The sequence below is a fragment of the Diabrotica undecimpunctata genome, chromosome 4 (assembly GCF_040954645.1).
Source record: "Diabrotica undecimpunctata isolate CICGRU chromosome 4, icDiaUnde3, whole genome shotgun sequence".
NCBI classification, from domain to species: domain Eukaryota; kingdom Metazoa; phylum Arthropoda; class Insecta; order Coleoptera; family Chrysomelidae; genus Diabrotica; species Diabrotica undecimpunctata.
This window is the reverse complement of record NC_092806.1, coordinates 75,644,044-75,667,357: the sequence shown is the minus strand read 5'-3', so window position 1 is coordinate 75,667,357 and position 23,314 is coordinate 75,644,044. Positions and strand designations below refer to the sequence as shown.

Here is a 23,314-nt window from a genome sequence, read left to right as displayed (position 1 = left end):
CGCAGGACAGAATAAAAGTTTGCATGCTACTGCTATGTTTACGTCAGTAATAAAGTAAAGTAAATGTATGATCCTGCACATTCTCATATAGAATGCGATGTCGACCATTCCCTTATCGAAACCTAGAAAAGAAAATCGGGAATAAAAATTGCTCATCCTCATGACTGGGCAACTCTTATTAGATGCACAAAGAAAAAACGTCCATTTAATGGCATTAAATTAACTTCAGATGACTTTTACGATTTTGCTGCTTTAATAAATTTTAGATTAAGGATATCATTTGTAAAAAATCAAAAAAAAATGATGGTGGAGAGTTGTTCAAAATGCAGAGATGTCGTTGGTCGATAAAAGTTCTCTGGAAGAGTTAAAAAATTTTAAGGAAATTAATTTTACTAGAAGTAGTAGATAATAGAGAATGGAAAGTACCCAGACAGTACATATTATTTTATCTACTACTGGTGTTATTCCCAAAAACCTCCTAGAGAACACAAAACAGCTGGGTCTAAATGAACATCTCTATAAGACCATGCAGAAAGCTGTACTCCTCGCGACGTCCAGATGTGTACGAAAATTTTTGGGGGATACTTCAACATACCAAGTCACCTAGGACTCGATAACACGGAAAGATTCCCACCAGAGCTCAATCCTTTTGATACCGTAGGTATCTGGGATGAGTGAATTTTTCCCTTAGAGGGAGTGTGAGCCGTATGGCTAAATATAAAATAAAGTATTTTTTTTTAATTTTTTTCATAAAAACGATTAGCTTAGTAAAATTTTTTAAAACACAATAAAATACAAAAATAGTTTTGGCCGTCTGGATCGTTCAAATACCCCTATGTGCGCTGATTAAGGAAATGGCACCGTTACTCTAAGTACTTCTTACATTAATAAACTCTTTTATTAAAGAGAAAACAAAAAAAGCCATAATCAATATAACCTTTCTTCCTGTTAACATAAAACAACCTCTAATTCCTCGTGAAACCTTCCAGAACACCTCGAATATAAGACCTACCAAAAATGCAAACCCTATATTACTCTACGTCCCATTGCCACTGCATACAACTGCCCTACACAACCATTGGCCACGTACTTAGTCAAAACTCTACAACCTCTCACCGGATATGCTTCATCGTTCGTCAAAAAATTATTTTTGTTTTATCGAACTTCATAAACAATATTATATCTCACCATGAGACATTCTATTAAATTTCGATATCATTTCACTCTTTACAAACATTCCTATAGACGAAACTCTGAAAACTAAATACACTATCCACCAAGACCACTTATAACCACTGTCAATAAACATTGTATGTCCAACACTTATTTCATCTTCTACAATCAATTCTACAGTCAAATAAATAGTATTCCAATGGGCTTTCCAATATCTTCAGTAATTTCCAATATCTTTATGGAATACTTCGATACCCAAGCACTATCCACATTCATGCTCAAATCCACATATTGGCTACGATATGTTGACGATACATTCGTCATTTGGTCTCACGGCAGGGATGCTTTGGTGTCTCTTTAGACCCATCTGAATGATATACATCCTAGTATCTAGTTCACTATGGAGGTGGAAACTGATTAATCACTACCGTTTCTTCACGTTATCATAAAGAATAACCAATCCCATCACTCTGTTTATCGAAAACCCACCCATATCAATTGTTACTTGCATGCCAACTCTCAACATCTACCTTCACAAATTAATTAAGTCATTAATACCCTTGTCTCCAGATCAATACGCCTTTGCGATGATTCAAGTAGACCCGCTGAGTTCTCTAGTTGAAAACAAGCCCTCATCCAAATCGGTTACCGCGAAAATCACAATAGAAGCATCCACAGACATCAATTCCCCACCCAATCACCCAAAGACTCGGATACTTTTCATACGAAAGCTTTTCTTCCTTACATTAAAGGTGTCACTGACAAAATCGAGAAAATTCGTAAATTGTAGCATTTTCATTTTGTGTTTGTGTAGATAGTGGATGGCATTAGAACATGTCTATTTGTCACAAAATAATTGTATTTTTTTTATTATTATTAAGGATGGGATAAGGATAAAAAACATGGCCACTCGTTTCTTGTCTAGGCACCCATCAAGACATTTTTATTAAGACAAACTAGACTAAGTCACGGGCAGGAGGTATTAACAAATGGGGTAAAACAGAGGTTTGGATTCTAATTACATAATATTTGTAAATACATATATATTTAACCATATATGAGTTAAATATCTATTTTTGGTTCTAAAACAAACTTGATTAATATGTTGTATATTTCTTTCTCTTGTTGCGCTAATAAAGTAGGGATATTAGTTGGTAGACTTACAAACTTTTTCAGTTCTTGGTACAGCATATCTGTATGTGCAGTATATTTGTGACACTCTAAGAAAATGTGATTTATATTGGCTAAAGGTTTTTCTGGACAGTGAGGACAACACGGAAAATCTAAGATACCAACCCTAAACAAATGTGCTGGAAAGCGACCATGATTAAGTTTTAAACGTAATATAATTAATGACTTATATCTATTATAATCCCACGAATTGATGTGAGGAATGTTCGTCGGTAAAACCGGTTGAAGTTTAAAAAAGAGGTTCTCTGATGTAGTTGAAAATTTACTGTACTGAGCTTCCCATCTAACCCTAACATCAGCCTTATATAAATTAATAAGATCTGATGAGTTGCACATGTTTACTCTCAATTCTGATTCAAGTGCTTTTTTAGGTGCGAGATCAACTGCTTCATTCTCAGTTATCCCTGAATGACCTCTAACCCAGACTAATGTAACTCGTACACCATACTCCAGCAGTTTATATATACTATTTTTTATAGATAGAAGAATATTGTTGTTACAATGCTTAAAAGAAGGGCTTTTAATGGCGTGCCAAACTGAGAGAGAGTCTGTTACAATTACCACAGATAAAGGTATATTCATCTCGCACCAATCTAAAGCTTTCCTAATAGCTATAGCTTCTGCACCAAAAATCGATAAATAATGTGGGTCTTGATATTGCTCAACATGGTTAATATTAAAAACTAAAAATGCACAGCCTGTTTTAAATCTTTTTTTGATCCATCCGTATAGATGATGATTTTATTCTCAGTAGTAATCTATCCCTAGGACATTGATAACAGACGAGATAATTTTATGACAATCGAAAGCTCGTTCCTTGGTAACAGCACGAAGCCGAAGGCTGAGGATATTCGGCGGATATTTTTTCGAAAAAAAAAATCATAACTCAACATAACGAAACATTTATTTATTAAAAGTACAGTTAGTGAAAGTACAATTATTAAAATTTAAGTTAACATTAGATTCGTTGCTGTTCTCTACTATAGAAGATCTATTACCACGCATAATATTTATAATCTTGTTGTGAAACGTGACATTTTGAAATTTATTTGGATGAAGTTGTCAAACTCGATCGTGTTGTCATAGGGATTGAAAATTGCACTAAATGCAATTATCAATCTAATGTTGACACGGTTGGGTGAAATTGTTCCACATGACACAAAATGACGAAATTTGAATGGTTGTTAGAACAGTCGAAAAATTATCTCCTAAATTACAGAGTATAGATTTGAAAATTAATTTTGATAGAAATATATTATCTGGATAGTTTGGAATTATAATGGTTGGTTTAAATATTAAGGCTAGAAAACTAATTTCGTAAACAGGATATTTTTTTGACTATGTATTAGTTCTTTATGTTTCTCAGTGTCTCAGTTGTAGGGTTCTGGACCACTATATTTGATATTTTTTTCACCATAAATGTACTAAACGTCCTATACTTTATTAACTGTTTATTAGCTAAATACTCTCCTCGAAGACACAAAGGGGGTTCTTGTACTTCAGCGAGAACTGCACAATTAGGTGACGACATCATAATTCCTAGACTTATTTTAATTGCCTTATATTGAATTCTGTCTAAGATTAATAAGTTTGATTTGCTAGTTGAGGCATAAATAGTACATCCATAATCCATTATTGAGCGAATGTATGACTTATAAAAAGTAGGGGATATTTTAACATCTGCACCCCATTTATATTTCGAAACTACACGCAGAATGTTGAGCCCTTTCTCACATTTTTGCTTTACGTGTTTTATGTGGCTGGTCCATAGGAGTTTATTATCAATATAGATGCCAAGATATTTATATTCTTTCACTATGGGTATAGTAAAATCACCTATGGCAATCAAATCAGGTGTTTTAAGTCTGTGCCTAGTAAGACACATAACCGCTGTCTTTTGCTGTGAAAAACTAAAACCCATAGTATGTAACCAATCACGCATGCAGCAAAAAATATAATCTAAATCTGTATACATCGTTCATATGAACTATGGATAGTATAGAAATAAATATCATCCTCGTACTGAATAACTTTTATAGTGACATCTATCAAACTATGCAGCTCTGCTGTGTATACATTAAATAAAAGTGGACTCAATATTGATCCCTGCGGCAAACCGTTATATACTGTTCTTGGTCCGTGGAGTACATTTTTGTGGTCACGAATATAAATCTTTCTATTTAGAAACAAATTTATTAAGTTATTTGATACCTGGTTGCTGATACCCATTCTACACAATTTTGTTTTTAAAATATTTAAATCAACCACATCATATGCACCTTTTAGGTCAACAAATAGGCATAACATGTATTTGTTATCAGATAAGCATATTTGTGCATCTGTAACCATATGGGTCAATGCATCTATAGTACTACGGCCTCTCCTAAATCCATACTGTGTAGTGGGTAGGAGAGAATTGTTTTCAATAAAATATTCTAGATGAAATTTAATCATGCGTTTAAAAATCTTGGTCAGACAAGACATTAACGATATAGGTCGATATGATGATGGTAATTTTTGATCTTTAGATGGTTTTTTTATTAAACATATAACAATATTTTTTAAATTCTCAGCATAATCTTGTTTTACCCACCAGTTGTTAAAAATTTTTAAAATTATTTGTTTAACTGAAACTGAAAAATTGTGTAAAATTTTATATGTGAAACCAGCCAAACCGGGAGTCTAGCTTCTGGTTTGTTTTAATGCCAAAATTAACACTGAATAGGTAAAAGCTTTAGATATAGTATCTGAAGTAGAATAAAAATGAAAATTTTTTTGATTCTCGATATCGACATTAGAGACCGAAGGCGGGCCAGCTGATTCGGAACATACTCAATTAAATCTTCGTGCAATGGAGGTTTCTTTTGTTGATGATATTTGTGTCTTATAGCTTTTACACAATTCCAACTGTTTGAAAGGGGTGTAGATCTATTGAGTTGATTAAGAAAGGTTATCCAACTATTTTTTTGTTTTAACTTGAAAATGAGTTTAGCCTTTGCTGCAATATTTTGATAATTCAGATAATTTGTAATATTTCCTTGTCTTCTGAACAATTTAAGTGCGTGGGAGCGTCTTTCAGCTATATCGGAACATTCTTCGTCCCAATAATAGGGCATTGGGACAGAAGGAATGAAAGATTTTTTAACGGGCATGGATGCAAATGCTGCTAAAGATATAACTTCAAATAATTTTTTTCTTATTCAACAGTTATCTAAATCATTTAGAGATAAATTTGTACTGATTTCATTTTCAATAAATGCTTGAAAGGCTGACCAATTGGCACGACCATCATTCCACTTTGTTGCCGGATTGATTTCGAAAGATATGGGAGCAATTTGGAGCTGAATTTGAATAGGTTAGTGATCAGAACCTAAAGTGTCTTGATAAACGGACCAGTTTACCAAATCTGCCAAGAAAGGGGAGATAAGAGTTAAATCAACTTGTAACATTTTTTATATAATTAAAATATTAATTATTTTCATTCCTTTTACCCCCGTGATGATACGCTCATGTTCGGTTTACCATCTTCAAAATTTTATTGAATGCACGGAATTTCCCTGCGTCCGAAAGGTTTTTAATCCTTTCCGTCTTAATCCGGAGTATGAAAGGAACTAATGCTTTTCGGTGAAGGCGGGTCCTTTATGATAAATTTTTAAATATTCCGAAGGCTCGTATAGTAATTTTTCTGTAAAGACCCAATCTAGAAGATTTATATTTTATCACGTCCAATTACTATTACCGTTAATTATCTCCAACTTTCCGATGTCGTTAGAATTTTATCTTTTAAGAAATGGATACTGTCCCAAGATATCCCTTCTTCTTTTTTGGGGGTAGTTTGGTAAAATTTGAGAGAAACCAAGTTACTTCTGAGTGGGCACTCGTTAAGAAAAGACTAATTTCTCGTGAGACGCTTCGCTCATATTATCGAATCTGCTACCTTACCGTATCTGTGCATTTTCTTTATAAGTGTGTATACACTTGTTTATTTGAGTTTTTTATCTTATACTATATTAGATTAAATATAGTTTTAAAGTACCTTTAATGTTAATTAAATTCAGTGTTTAATACAAGTATAGTATTAACTTCAGTGAATTAATGCAGCAGTCGTCAGGAATTACTGTAAGTTACCATAATCTTAGTATCTCCACTTATCTGGACGAGTAATATGGTATGGTATCATATTATCTGCAATCATCTGGGCGAATCAAAGTTCATTCATGTCTTTACCTGTAGTTGAGAGTAGCTACTGAATTTTGCATTCAATTTAAAGAACATTCTATATTTTTTTGTTACGAACCAAATTCCATCAGCTACTAAGAAATTTCAATAAGTAATAATCATGAACATTTAAGTCTCAGTTTATCATTAAATAATAGTGCGAGATAGCTAATCGATTTAACCAAGTGCGGTTTGGTTAAATTTTTATGTTTTCATTTCAGTAACCTTTTTGTATTTTTGTAAATTTAGATTTGGTTAATTTTTGTTATCTTTTGTGTTTGTTATAATTTTTATTCATTTTTTTTTTTGTTGTAATATCTCGAGATGCGCCAAAACTTTATTTGTGCATGATTGTATTATATATCTTTGTAAAGGTATTTTCTAATTATATTAAATTATTATTATACTTTCGACCAGAAGAAAGATCAGGCTGATTAAGTTTCGTAGGTAAGTAGGTATAATACCTAATATACTTATTATTTGTTTATGCAGAATGTTAACCAAATTTATTTAATAATTAACTGTTGATATCTTTTCTTGGGTTTGATCTCTGAACCTAAATATCTTTCCTTATCTCTTTTCTTTTCTAAGGTTTCTTAATTTTCTCCTTAAACCCCTAAAAATTAAGTGGCGCCCTGTTCCTATCTTATCTAATCTAATCTGTGATAATTTAACCCATCTATCTTTTTGTTTATTTCTGTATCTTTTCTAATATCTCCTATCCTATCTTTACTTATTTCGTCCGTTGGACCCATTCCTGGTTCCAAAAACTAGTTTCGAACCCACGACTCGCTCTCCACCAACCATCTGGCTGCCGTCCGCAGTGTTTCCATTGGTGACCTTTCTAGCACCATCCAAAAAATGTTTTCGAGGTTACACATATTTTTATGCCGCCCAAAGCGTGGGGCTTATATCCTTTTGTTTTTTTCTTTGTCCGTTGCCTTTGCTTATCTTTCACATTTATATAACGCCAAGCTACGAGAACCCCGATCAGCTTCCGTGTTCTATTTCTATTTATTTCTTCTTCTATTTGCTTTATCTCTATCTCAGTATTCTTTATTTTCTTCTTGCGTTCCGTCTGGTAAACACACTACAAAAGTTCTCCAGATTTATGTATAAATTTTAGAATTAAACCTGATCTTTCTTTGGTATACCTATTTGTACTATTTTTATATTTTTTTATTACCTGTAGACTTAAATTAAAAAATGAATAATTTTGAAGTCAATTTTCTTACTTCAGAGAAAATTAATTATGAGTTAAAAATCAGAGGAACTGTTACGAGTAGAGAAGTAAAAGACAGGAGGAAAATCCTCAAGAGATTGTTAGTTAGGAATAACACCAATCAATTATCTTTAGATACCTTAGATTATGACAACGAAAATACTGCTATTTAAAATTTAATCGATAAGATTTCAAAGTTAGTTGAAGAGTTTGAAGGTTCTTCAACAGATTCTTGTTTTCGCCAAGTCAAATCACGACTTATTCATTTGTTAGGTAGAATAGATCGTCTCCCTATTCCCGAGCCTTATTCTGAGGAATCTATTTCTTTTCGAAATCAATCTAATGCTACCTGTTTGTTATTGGAGCAAGAGATGAATGATAAAGTCATTCCTTTAGCTTCTAGTCCTTCTTCTGTCGAGTGTGTCTCTCCTGCTGCTCCGCAGATAATACATGTTTCTATTCCCGATTCAAATATCTCCCAATATTCCATATTTAAATGGATGTGTAATTTAATGGTGATCCCAAGACTGTGTTTGATTTTATTGAACGAGTTAATGAGTTATCTGAATCCCGTAATGTCCCGAAAGATATTTTATTTAATTCGGCTATTGAATTTTTCTCTGGTGATGCCGTGGTGTGGTTTCGCAGTATTAAGTCCTCAATAAGTTGTTGGGATGGATTTGTTGAAGTTCTTAAATCCACTTTTTGATCTTCCGATTTCAACGAAGATCTTTGGGATCAAATCAAAGGTCGCAAACAAAAACGTAGCGAGCCTATCGTAATTTTCGCCGCGCAAATGCTTTCTCTTTTTAAACGTTTATCTCGCGAAGCATCCGAATCCACTATCAATCAAAAATAAATCGAAGAAAACTGAAGAATTTGTTTAGTTTATCAAGTTGACAAAAGAAAACTGAGTAGATAAGGTAACAGAAAATTCAAGAAAAACAACACGTGTGTGTACCCCAATGTACACCGGCAAATTGACAGGTTGTTGTTGCTGTGAAATCTCTACTTTGTCTGTGAAAGAGAATATAATCAAAAAGGATTTAACACTACGTTTTAGTTTTTTCTAACTATTTTTTAATTTGATATGACTTGGAGTCAAGTCCTTTAAGCCAAAACAAAGTTGTATGTGTATTGAGTATATAAAATTAATAATAAATTAATTATTAAAGATAATATACGCTTTTTAACGCGGTTTGTTTGAAAGATGCAACGACCTGAAAACTGATGCAATTTATGTCGCGTTCCGAAACTAAAACAAACGAAAGAATATTCAAATCTATAGCTCTTAAATTTTTTGACTCTTCAATTTGGTCGGGTTCACGATATTACCACTTACAGGGTGAGTCATAACTATTGGAACATAGACTAAGGACAGGTTATTTGGACCAAAATATGGCTATTGGGCCAAATATGCCTTAATAAAATGTTGCTGAGAAAAAAGATAGCGGGTGTTAAATTTAATTTTTGTTTTTCGTTTTTTGCTAATAGTTTCCCTGTATATTTATAAATTGCTATCAAAATTGGCACAGAGGCATAATCTTAGACAAGAAATAGTATTTTATTTACAATTTTACGTTTTGTCATAGAGGGCGCCACGTGGATCATTCCTAATGATCAAATTGAGTCTAAATTTTTTCTGATGAAACTTTTTAGTAATTTTTATTAGAAAATATGACGTAAACATCATTTTTACGTAAAATTGGTACTCTTGTTTAAACATGATAATTTCAACCGTTTTCGATAAAAACGCAGTCGAACTGCTTAGAGTCTTAAAAAAGGATTTCAAATATTATTTCATTTATGAAAAGTATGCTTTGGACTGTCAGATGATTGTTATTGGTAAATGTCATTTGTTCAGAGTAAATTATTTTTGATGTGACAGTGTAGTGTAATGTTGCATTTTTTAAAAGTAATCATTACCTTTTTTGATTGAAATGCCTTGTCTAAGATTATGCCTCTGTGCCAATTTTGATAGCAATTTATAAATATACAGGGAAACTATTAGCAAAAAACGAAAAACAAAAATTAACTTTAACACATATTTAACACACACACACACATTATATATATATATATATATATATATATATATATATATATATATATATATATATATATATATATATATATATATATATATCATTAATCAATATTAATATTAACTGGGAAATTACTAAAATGTTTTAGTGAGATATATCTACTACGAAAGCGGTTAATATTGGGAAAGATGAACTCTCATTGAAGTAAAAGCAAAGAGAGTGACAGATTAAAAATTAATCTGAACTACATATTAAGATAGCTAACAATGAATTTAGGATATTAAGAATACAATAAATGTTGAAATGATTAGAATATGATAGTACCTACACATAGATACTTAATACAAAAAAAAATACTGAAATAAGAACTTACCATAGTTTTTCCAGTACAATTGTAATTTGCGTGTTGTAAACCACTGGTTACCATGGTTTTGAAAATAGCAGAACATTGGGATTGTGCTTGTAATAATAATTTCTTTGTAAATAGATATACATAAAGTTTCTATACTTTTTATGAATTAACGGTCGAGGTTATTTAGTTATACAAAATATTTTGTGATAATAAATCTACTCTCAGGAGAAATATCCTCGAAAATAGTTTGTCGAATATCAGTGGATGTCATCATGTGCAGTCACAGTCCAAAAAAGCAATGTACAGGAAGAACAAACACATCTGAAGTGAAGTTTGATGTTTGATCGTCGAGTTTGATTTAAATTTGGTTTGTTGGTTATTTAAAATGATTAAAGAATGATATATTGAATCACAACCACCTAAAGTTACGAATGAATAAATTATATGTCGTGTATGTTATATAAACGTTTTTAAAATGTTAGATAGTGTGAAACACATAATACTAGTCCTTTCTGGCAAAGGTGGAGTTGGAAAATCAACAGTTAGTACCCAATTAAGTCTAGTTTTAACAGAAAAAGGCTACAAAGTAAGTAGGTAAATAAATAAATATGTTAATCGAGAATCGCTATGGTGTCAGAGACCCACAATTTAAATAAAAAATGTTATTGCTATAAATTTCATACAAATATTTTATATTGTGTTTAGGAATTACTGAAAAATATTTTTGAAAATGTTTTACTGAAAAACAACAGATACAAAATGAAAAACTCTAGTATAAGCATATATTGTTATTTGTAATATAAAAATATACGTAAAAACAGAAGTTCTTAGAATCTATGAAATGGAAAAACTGTAATTTTTAGTTAAAAGGAATATACATTAACTAAAAAAAATAACTTAGGTTTTTAACAAAAATATAAAGTTAGTATTTCACTTAATTTAGTAAGGTAAACATTTTATTGTGTAGCTTCACTTTTTTTAATTGCTGTATTGCCAGATTCCAGTAAGAGCCTAAGAAGGTATCCATTGAATTCTGACAGGCAACAGTGGGGAAGTCTTTTTTCGACATCTATGTCAAGGAACAAGACACCATGGCATCTTTCGGCCAAGTAGGATACTAGGCCAGAAGACCCCAGGGTAGTGCCAGATTAACATTGTTCTGGCTAAAACCTTAACCACTGTTCCAGAGAGTTGGTCTTGCCACTTAATGAACAACTAAAATAAAAAACTAAAAATTTATAAATAACCATACCTATTACCGTAAATCAGAAAATATTTCAGATGTTAGGCCATAAACTAATAAATAATCAACATCATCTTGGTGCTACAGCCCTTAGAGGGCCTCGACCTTCTCAAGCTTTCTACGCCATTCTATTCTGTCCCTCGCTTGCATTTTCCAGTTGCTGACTCCGATCTTCTCGGCATCTTGTGTTATCCCGTCCATCCACCTTAGCTTTGGTCTACCCCGTCTTCTCATTCCTACGGGTTGCGCTGTTAGAATCTTTTTTATCATGTTTGACTCAGGGGCCCGGGCTACATGTCCTGCCCATTGCAGGCGGTTTCGCTTAATTATAGTGGTAATATCTTTACCACCAAACATATGCTTGTAGATATTCTGCAGTTCAAAGTTATATCTACGCCTCCATACTCCGTTCTCACAGACCGCTCTAGATTTGCCTATTCTATTTGTGAATGTGCCAAAACTACCATGTCCGGTCAGAAAGTAGTCCAGTTTCCTGAACTTACATTCCCACCACTGCCTCAAATCGGGAATAAGCTCCTTTGTTCACTTTGCCTTTCCGCTATCATTCGCCCATTCTCTCTGCCACTCCACTATCGTTCTTTCTCTCTTATTCTCATCTATATTTAGATCCCTCCTCCATGCATACACACGTGCTCTCTCTTTGCACAACAAAACAATCGGTATCACCGCTCCAATGACATTTAGAGCCTCATTTATATTGTGTAGCTTTACTTAGGCCAAGCTGACATATTCCATGAATATGTTCAAGGCACATAATTTTTTTGCTTTCTATGTATGAAAAGACATACACCTGTTCTTTTTTTGTAGTACAAAATGCACAACAACCCTTTGTCTCATTTCTTTCTGGGAATGAAGGAGTTATATCTGTGATGCCACAAATTTCACTAATTTAGTATTTGTGGCTAACTGGCAGATTTGTAGTAAACTCGAATTTTTTAATGGGAATATATAAGCTCAGTTGCAAGATTTCTTAAAAAATCATGTCATTTCACTTTTTTCTCATTGTTATCATTTGCATTGAAGATAACCATTGAATTAATGCCAGATATATTCAATATGCTATAGAATATAACCATTTGTCAACAGTTTGTGCTTCTAGAACAGTTGTAGTTAGCACTGAGCTGGTCTACCATGTCAACTCCTATTTTTGTTGAAATGTATAGTGAGATAATGTCTGGTTTATTTTGATTACCTCTACTATAATCAATTGCATCATCATGATGTAGTGATGATACAAGCATTACATTTTTATTTTTTTTTTTTTTAGAAATATGAGAAACTAGTGTAATATGTTGATTAAAACCAAACATACGAGTACTTGAATCTACAGAATGCTTTGGTTTTGTGAATTCAAACGGCAATTCTCTTTAATTCTTCCTAATGGTTCCCAGTATTGTAATTTTCTCTCATATAACTTGTTCACATAACCATTGAACAACATCAGTAGGTTTATTACTAACTTGAAAACATCCTTCAGGTTGTTGACCAACATATTATATCTTTAAATTAGCGGTATAAAACATTGTAGCATCAGTGAAAGCCAAAATTTTTATGCCTTAAGTGTTTGGTTTTGATGGGATATACTGACAAAATCGGCACTTTCTCTAAATGAAGGAAAAATTAAATCGTGGGAGCGACATAGTCAGGCAGAACATTTCTATACTTGATTCATCAGTTTTATAAAACTCATCTGGATTCATATGATTACCTTTCGGACGTGCTGCGTAATAAATCAGTTGTATTAGTACCTGCACTTCTAATATATCAGTGTGTCTAGGATCTCAATCATGAACAAAGTTATTGAATCTATATGAGTCACTCTTACTCAGCCAATTATGATTCAAGTAATTATTCAGTATAGCCGGGAAGACATTTTCAATTAATTTATGTTTGGTGTTAACTAAAGTGCAGAAATTATCTGGACGTTTGATGCATTGTGTATTTGGATGTAGTTTTATAGATCATTTTGCACTTACACTCTTATGTTAATGGTCAATCAAACTGTTTCGACATCACCCCATAAAAAATATTGTTTTAAACATAAATTAATCTCAGCACCGTATGTAGAGAAAGGAATAACCTGTAATGTCTGTCGGAAGTCACCAGACAGTAGTAAGACAGCACCATTGCATCACTGCAATCATTCCACTTTTTTTAATGTTAAATTAATGTATTATGTATTAATAATTAATTAAACACTGATTACTAATCAATGCATTGCTGCTACTGGGAACAGCGGACGCTTCATTTATACTGTCGATGGTGTCGTGGTTTGGGTGGAGGTTGGCGTGAATATTTCTGACGGCAGGATTTTGATTGGAGGGTGGAGCGGACGATATTTTCTTTAAGAGAGGTCTCTGTGTCGATGGTTACCGGTTGCCGTCATCTCTTTTATCGAGACAATTTGGCCTTTTTTCGATTTCTATGGCTCCTCAGATAATTTTTGGTTTATAGAATGGATGAGGGTTATGGTTCTGGAGTTTTCAAAATCAATTTTGTGACCTGTATGAAGATGGTGTTGACCTAGACCTGAAATTGAATCAGAATTGCAAACAGAAATGGAATGTTCATAAATCCTATTTTGGATTCTACGATTTGTTTGGGTAATTTCATAAACTCCTTGTTGTTCATTTGGAATGTTGTCTTTGATTGATCGGACAAGAGATGAAAGTTTAGGGGTGAAGGGGTAAATATTGTCTTTATTCCTCTTGATTGAAGAATTTGGTCGATTTTGTCAGTGACACCTTTGATGTAAGGAAGAAAAGCTTTCGAATGATGAGGGTCTGAGTCTTTGAGTTGAGATTGAGTGAGAGATTGATTCTTTGGATGCTCCTATTGATGTGATTCTCATGGTAACCATTTTGGATAGGGCTTGTTTTAAACTAGAGAGCTCAGCGGGTCTACTTCATCATCATCATCAGTAGCTCGACAACCCTTTCTGGGTCCTGGCTTGTTCTAGGATTTTCCGCCATTCTGTTCTGTTCCTTGCTTTGTTTTTCCAGTTGGTAATCTTAAGTGTTTTCAGATCTTGTTCCACTTGTTCCATGTATCTAAGTTTGGGTCTTCCCTTTGACCTTCTTCCGACTGGTGTTTGCCTCATAATATGTTTTGGTGTTTCAGTCTCCAACATTCGTTCAACATGGCCCATCCAGCGCAGACGTCCGATCTTTATGGATGTTATGATCTCGGGTTCATTGTATGCTGTGTATAGTTCAAAGTTATATCTTCTGCGCCATATGTCATTTTCCTTTACCACCTTATATATGTGTCTAAGGATTTTTCGTTCAAATGTGCCTAATAGGTTTTCATCGCTTTTCGACAGTGTCTATGTCTCTGATCCATATACAAGGACCGGTTTTATCAGGGTCTTGTATATTTTGCATTTGGTTTTTCTTGTGATGTTAGATCTTAGATGTTTAATTAGTCCATTATATGTTTTATTAGCGATATGTATTCTTCTCTTAACTTCTTCACTGACATTGTTATCTGCGGTAACTAGTGAACCTAGGTCTACAGCGGGTCTACTTACATCATAGCAAATTCATATTGATCTGGGGAGAAGGGTATTAATGACTGAATTAATTTGTGAAGGTGGATGATGAGAGTTGGCATGCAAGTAACCATAAATTGCTATGGGTGGGTTTTCGATAAACAGAGTGATGAAAAACTTGGGATTGGTTTTTGTTTAAGATAACGTCGAGAAACGGTAGGGATGAACCAGTTTCCACTTTCTTCGTGAACTGGATACTAGGATGTATACCATTCCGATGGGTCTGAAAAGACACCAAAGCATCCCTGCCGTGGGGCCAAATGTCGAATGTATCGATAACATATCGTAGCCAACATGTGGGTTTGAACATTGATGTGGATAGTGCTCGGTTGTCAATTACTTCCATTAAGGAAAAGGAAAGGAAAGGGAAAAAAAAAATATATATATATATATATATATATATATATATATATATATATAAAATTATTACTTTTAATCTTTTTACTGGCTTGATACTAATTTTATTTCTCTGTAGGTTGGTATATTAGATATAGATTTATGCGGTCCAAGTATTCCTTATTTATTGCAGCTTGAGGGAAAAGATGTGCATCAAGCAAATGAAGGGTAAGTTAAGATATCCTATACATTATTTTGCTTTCACTAAATGTTGTATAGGTACTTTATACAATACAATATAGGATACGAATTTTCTGACGTCGGCGCAAAACAAGACTCATAGGTATGAGGCGTCTCTATTATAGAGGCGTCTCTTGTAGACTGAATGAGCAAGATTTTTTGGACCGTTGGTGGAAATGAAGAGCAGTGTGATGCAGTGATTTGCAAACCCTACATTTTTTGAAGAACTAGAGTTCTCGACGGAATGAGATGTACTCAAGCAGTTTACGCATAAATTATGGCGTTTAACCAACGAAAAACGTTCTTGCGACCTTTTAGCAAAAAAAAAACGGACATTTATATAAAGGATGAAAGCCAAAACACAAGACACCCCCCCCGTTTTCCACCTTGATTAGTTACCTTAGGGTGATTTGTGGCACTGACGAAACTAAATGTAACGGGTTGTTTATTAGAATGATGGATTGATTCTATTAGAAAGGTTTAATGCGTTAAACTGAACCGATTCCAGAGCTATACATTGTCTTTCTAAAAATGAAATCAATTGCCTGTAAGTGGGAATGTCGCAGTTTCGACTGTTTTCTAATTTAAAATCTCTACGAGTTTGGGTATCCAATTTGTTCGACAACATATTGAATAATAGAAAATCCCATTGTTCAACCGGAAAATCAAGAACACGTAAGTGGCAACATTTTCCGTAAAAGTATTTAAGAGATTTCTTAAATTAAAAGAAGTGGAATTTTTGATGACTGATGCGTTGAAAGGGTCGTTATAATATTGGGTAGCAAGAATTCGTTTATTCGTTTATATCTTTTCCCTAAATTATCGTAAGCAATCTTATAATTTGCATCGTTCAGAGGAATGCCTTTAAAAAGAGCCAAAGGTTATTGAGTGATCGACGCAATCTCGGAAATTGACTGATCGACGCAATGTCGGAAATTGACTGAAAATGTGGGTATATTAAGCTTTGGAAATCTAACTGTAGGCCTTGAAGATGGTGCATTAGATTGTGAAGAGATATTCTAAGAAGAGGACGACGAATCTTTAATTCAAAAGTAACTCTTGATCGATTTTACTCCGTAGTGTGCCTGATCAGCGACCCTTAACTTATCTTGCTTTGTTTATTTTGCTGGACATTGTAAGACAAAAGACGACAATTCAAACAAATTGAAGTAAATCAAACATCAAAGAAATGCCCTACATTTAAAGAAGAGAAATGCGTTACTTGGGTTCAGACAAATTCAATCGCAAACAAGTAAAAATAACAAGGTACAGAATGAATAGAAAAGTATAATAAAAATTGAATAAAAATAATTCCCAAAAATCAGTTAACACAAAAGTAAACAACACTAATAAATAATAAAGTAATAATATATTTATAATCAGTTACGAAAATCAATTAAAATATGTAATATAACAGTACTTACTTATATTAGATATTAAAAGTAGAAATAAATTTAAAAATTGTTATGTAATTATGACCAAATTGAATTTTGTAAATTAAGTTAAAAAAATTTTGTCGAAGGGCCCTTTTCAAATATTGAATTGAAATGAAACAAAATAAAATTAAATGAAGGAAAGTTATAATTATTTAAAAGAAAAGACAGTTAAGATTTGATTTGACGTATAGTGCCTCTGCTTTTTCGCTTATACGTATTTCATCATAGCAGGAATCATCAGAGCGACTGGTACAGAAGTTCTAAAGTTTACTTTCGAGATTTATTATCAGATTTATTATATTATCAGATGTCGCTACAGCGTCCAAATTGAAGCCATTTTATTGTCACATCAGAATGTGCTAGAGTATAATATTTATATCCACGCTGTCTTTATGTCTGAAACAAGCACATGATTTAGTATCTCGAAAAAAAAATACTGAATTTATTAAAATAGTTAAAAACATCAAGCAAATTAATTAACCTAGTTAAAATGACAATCAATAATGTAAGTATGAAGATCAAATACAACGGAAAACTGTCAGACTGTTTGGAGTGTGGAGTTTTTTAAAGCCAGTAGACCCTCTGTCTATAACCCTGTTTATTCTGTGTCTTGAATGGGTGCTAAGAGATAGCAATTTAAACAGAACAGGGACTTTAGGAACAAAGCGCTATCAGTTATTGGCTTATGCGGATGTTATTTCGATTCTGGCTAGATCTGCAGATGTATTGAGAAACATATGTAATTATAACATTTTGCTACAGCTTGAGTGGCAATGGTGGGAATAGGGGTATCGGAAAAGTTATAAACCACTGTAGGGAGTTTCAACGTTGTGGGTTGTGGAATTTGTTCGGCACTTAGATGCGCTAATTTGCCTTATGCGTTTCACTCTTAGATTCGAAAGTGATTAGGACTGTCTGTGTGTACATTACAATGGTTCATAACTTTTCTCTACTCTGTTACCCCAAGTCACATTTCAATTGAGACAATCATCTGTCAAACTGAAGAATCCATCTTCAGTTTACCTTCCAAAGATGCTGAAATAACTAGACATCGCTAGAGTTCTTAGAAACTCAAAGCCTCCTACTCCAAACATTAGCCAATCCGAGAAAAAAAAAAGCCCTGAAAGAACTTCAGTCAAATCCAAATCTAGTCATTCTTTCGGCCGATAAAGGCAATGCCACCGTCATCCTAAACACTTCTTCTTACATTAATAAACTCTCAAACCTCATTAATACTCCAGACCACAGACCAATTCCTAATAATCCAAGAACCTATCTGCCATTATCAATAAAATCTCTCTTCATGTTGACATAAAACAATCTCTGATTCCTCGTGAAAAGTCTTCCAGAACACCTCGAATGTATGGCCTACCCAAAATTCGCAAACCCGATATTCCTCTACGCCCCATTGTCAGTGCATACAACTGCCCTACACAACCATTGGCCAAGCACTTTGCCAAAACTCTATAACATCTCCAAACTTCAAACTCGCAATTTCGATTCAATTTCAGCTCTAGGTCAACACCATCTTCATACAGGTCGCAAAATTTATTTTGAAAACTCCAGAACGATACCTCCCATCCGCTTCTATAAACCAAGAATTATCCAAGAAGCCATAGAAATGGAAAAAATGCCTAATTATCTCAATAAAAGAGATGACGGTAAAGGGTTTCCTTCGACATGGAGACCTCTCATAAAGACAATATCGTCCGCCCCACCCGCCAATCAAAATCATACTGTCAGAAATGTTTGCGCCATTCCCCACGCTAACCCCCAAACCATGTCACCATCAACGGTATAAATTAACCGTCCTCTGTTCCCAGTAGCAGTAATGCTTTGGTTAGTGATCAGTGTAGTAGTGTCTGAGGGCTCGGGAGACTGAGACCTCAGAAGCCCTGAAGAAGACATCAAAGAGGATGTTGAATGCTCGCTCAATGATAATCGACGTTATCAGCTCGAAAGACTGCTGAGTTTAATATTAATTCTTGTAATAGTATTAATCTTAGCTCTAGGTTTAAGTTTTAGCTGTTAGATATATATATATATATATATATATATATATATATATATATATATGTTATATGAGAAAATATTAACCTTGAACTAGCTTAAGTTCGCCGACTTCAGATTTCATCATCCCATTCCCATAGAAACCGCTGAGCACGCATTAGAACTTTGTACGAACCGTTGGCCAATATTCATGGGAACAGCAATTCAGCACTTCATACCAAACATATAAATTACCATTCTCAGATGCCGGAACCACTCTTAGCTGCAACTTCGACCAGTCCAGTTAATGTAGTCATTTTAAATTAATTTAATTTTGTACTATTATTTAATATTTAATTTGTAACAAATAAAGTTCTTTTTTTAAAAAGTCAAATAAGTGATTAGTGATCTAACAATTGGCGCAGTCAGTAGGATCCGGTTAACGTTGCTAGAACACGTGTATACTCACTGGCAGCGGCGGATTCTCATCCCTTAACGGAACAAAGAATCTACGGAAGTCCTCACTCCTGTGACCTACGGAAGGAACACCTAGTGAAGCCCCTGGTAGCCGAGCAGAGAGAACAAGACAACCCTTAAAGAAGAAAGCATCTCCGAACAACCTCACTCCTGTGATCTACGGAAGGAACACCTAGTGAAGCCCCTGGTAGCTGAGCAGAGAGAACAAGGCGTCCCGATGTTCTTCTTTATGTAAGTGGATTTTGAATCATCTCGTTAATAATTTGTTATAATAATTTACGAAATTGACTATACTGCAAGTCAATTAATCAAGATACATAAAAAAATACAAGTTGATTATCTAATATTTGAAATTATTGATATTGACATATTTCTTTCATACTATTTTATACTGATATTTTATTGACATATTTTTTACTTGCTATATTTTTGGTATATTTTCTCTTGCAATATTTTTATTTGGTATATTTGATACATTTTTATTGATATATTATTTGATATTTTTATATTGATACATTTTGCCCTTTATATACCACCACATTTTTTTTTCTCCCTAATATACTGATATATTTTATATTTCTCCATACTTCTATTTTTCATTTTCGTTTAAAAATATCTCGAAAAATGCCTGAGACACGTTCCCAGACTCAACAAGAAATCGAACCATACAAGCTTTCGGAAATATTTTCTATTATCCCAGAATTTGAAGGCGATCCGATTTCTCTTTCTACATTTTTAGATGCGTGCGACTGTGCTTTTAAAATGGCCACAGGCGATCAGCGCGTTCTATTAACGATTCACGTAAAAAATAAACTCAAAGGTAAAGCTGCACAGCTTATTAATTCTAGAAAACCAATTTCTTATACAGAAATAAAACAATTACTAAATCTACATTTCGGAGACAGTAGAGACCTGACCTCCTTAATACAAGACTTACAAAGACTAAGACAACTATCTAACGAATCTCCTCTAACTTTCTTTAACCGTTTACAAGTTCTGAATGCAAAAATGCACGCCTCGATCCAAGTAGCAAATTTATCCCCAGATCAAAAAACTGCCCAATGTGACTTAATCGATACCATGGCCCTAAACACACTTTTAACCGGTTTAGAACCTCGTCTAGGACAAATTATTAGGGCTAGTAATCCAAAAGATCTCATTGAAGCAAGCAATCGTATTAGACGCGAACTTCAATTGTCATATTTTGAAGAACAAAAATCTAATTCTAGATCAACTATTCCTAAATCCTCTCAACCAATGAGAAGACCCTCATCTCAGTTTACAAAATGTACAAATTGTGGCCGCATTGGTCATCTAAATAGTGAATGCCGCTCTTCACGTTTCGTACAGCCAAACCAAACTTTTTCTAGGCCACACGGTTACCAAAACCAATATATTAATGGACCTAACAACTATCAAAACAATCAGAACCCTAATAGGAATCAATATTCGTCCAACAATCCAAATTTCAACCAACAGAGACCTTCCTTTTCATCTCAAAATCAAAATCAAAATCGTCCATCTGTTATTCAAAGAAACCCAAACTTCCAAAGAGCACATGTTTTAAACGAATACCCTGATGAAATGACGACTGACTTTTATACAGACGATTACTATACAGATAATTATTATAATACCGATAACTATGAAAACTATGAAACGGATTATTATACAGAAAATAATCCGCAAACTGATAACTTTTACGAAACCAATAACACACAAAATTATCAGGATTTTCTTTCACTTCAGAATCAAAATCATCCTCCCAATCATACGAACCCCTCAACGGATATTACGAATATCCAAGAACAAATCCAAGCACTCAACTTGGACAACTTTCATCCGAATCTCAATTTTCCCGAACAGACATTCATGTAACCCCATTTCATACAATGAGTTCCAAAAATTTATATTACATTAATGATGCTACCAACACTTTTAAACTTTTAATCGACACAGGTGCTGGAATCACTGTTTTCAAAGAAAACACAGCACGCAATTATCATAATAGATTTCCTGAAAACGTTACTATTCAAGGTATAACCGATCAAAAATTGTTAATAACAGAATCTGTCCTGATTCCCTTCACTGACAATAATCCTCACAAAGTCTTTATTTTCAATTTAGACATTGATTTCGATGGCATAATAGGCCTAGACTTTCTAGATCATTATGAATGCGTAATAGATCTCAAATCCCGACAGTTGCATACAAATTTTAAAACTGTCACCCTTCACAAAGTAGGGCACGAGACAAACACACCTCCTAAAGACAAAACACCGACACACCCTACAGAAACAACACAAAACGAACCTAAAATAAAAATTAAATCAGATTCTAAACAGGAATCAAATTTAAAATATCAAAACCCTATAAATGAAAAATATACTATCGTAAACAATCGAGATCAAGACAAAAATCTTGAAAGACCAGAGAGAAAACGAATAAAAGGAAAAAACAGAATTACCATTGACAGCCGGACCGAACAAATATGCAGACTAAAATGCAACTTATCAAATACAGATGCCATATTATCAGCTCAAGAAATAGAAAAAGTTAGATTACCTCATGCATTAGTCCATGTAGATGAAAATGGAGAATTCTTAACTTCCGTACTAAATGCTAATGCTATGCCGAAGACAATCGAATTTTCAGACATTTCAATCGAACCTTTCAAAAATTCGGAGACAATCCTATCCTACAACGGAAATGATTTTGAAGAACCCGTAGTAGATAGAACACGAATAATTAAAGAACAACTAAGAATTGATCATTTAAATTGCGAAGAACAAGAACTAATTCTAGATATATGTACTGAATACGCAGATATATTTTATGTCGAAGGCGACAAACTGACCTTCACAAACGAAATCAAGCACAAAATCGAAACAAACAACGCTAAACCTGTCTTCACTAAATCCTATAGATATCCTCAAATACATAAGGAAGAGGTAAAGACGCAAATTAATAAAATGTTAGAAGAAGGAATAATCCAGAAAAGTGTCTCGCCCTGGTCGAGTCCAGTCTGGGTCGTACCGAAGAAATTAGATGCGTCAGGAAAACAAAAATGGCGAGTTGTTATTGATTATCGAAAACTCAACGAACTCACAGTACAAGACCGTTATCCTCTACCACAAATATCAGAACTATTGGACCAACTAGGAAGATGCCAATACTTCACAACACTAGATTTAGCGTCTGGATTTCACCAGATTGAAATCGAGCCACAAGACATCCAGAAAACGGCCTTTTCCGTCGAAAATGGACATTACGAATTTGTCCGCATGCCATTCGGACTAATGAATGCTCCATCTACTTTCCAGAGAGTAATGGACAACATCCTCTTAGGAATACAAAACGAAAGATGCTTAGTGTATATGGATGACATAATTATCTACTCACCCACTATTCATGATCACATGTCACGACTAACAGAAGTTTTTAAAAGGTTACGAAAAGCAAATTTAAAAATACAGCCAGACAAGTGCGAATTTTTAAGAAAAGAAGTAGCATATTTAGGCCACCTTGTAACAGAAAATGGTGTAAAAACAAATCCAGCTAAAATATCTTGTATCAAAAACTTCCCGGAACCAAAGAACACCAAAGAAATAAAGTCATTCTTAGGCTTAGCCGGTTACTATAGAAGATTTATTCCAAATTTTGCCAAAATTTCTAAACCACTTACGAAACTACTTCAGAAAGACGTACCTTTTATTTTTAATTCTGATTGTAAAGAAGCCTTTAACGAACTCAAAAATATTTTAACTTCAGATCCAATACTTATATATCCCAATTTTGAGGAACCATTTTTACTAACAACT

At 33.7% G+C, this 23,314-nt stretch overlaps 2 protein-coding genes across 2 annotated transcripts in view; one reads left to right on the top strand and one right to left on the bottom strand.

Moving 5' to 3' along the window:
• Positions 1-10,411, bottom strand: part of Ttc26 (tetratricopeptide repeat domain 26) — a 139,427-nt gene extending 129,016 nt beyond the window's left edge. The window contains exon 1 of the mRNA XM_072529786.1: positions 10,223-10,411. Coding sequence (XP_072385887.1) covers positions 10,223-10,276 — 54 coding nt within the window. The 5' untranslated portion in view covers positions 10,277-10,411. The remainder of the gene's footprint in view (positions 1-10,222) is intronic.
• A 127-nt stretch (positions 10,412-10,538) lies between these two features.
• Positions 10,539-23,314, top strand: part of Nubp2 (NUBP iron-sulfur cluster assembly factor 2) — a 72,228-nt gene continuing 59,452 nt past the window's right edge. Inside the window, exons 1-2 of the mRNA XM_072529787.1 lie at positions 10,539-10,787; positions 15,491-15,579. Of these exons, the coding sequence (XP_072385888.1) occupies positions 10,677-10,787; positions 15,491-15,579 (200 nt within the window). The 5' untranslated portion in view covers positions 10,539-10,676. The remainder of the gene's footprint in view (positions 10,788-15,490; positions 15,580-23,314) is intronic.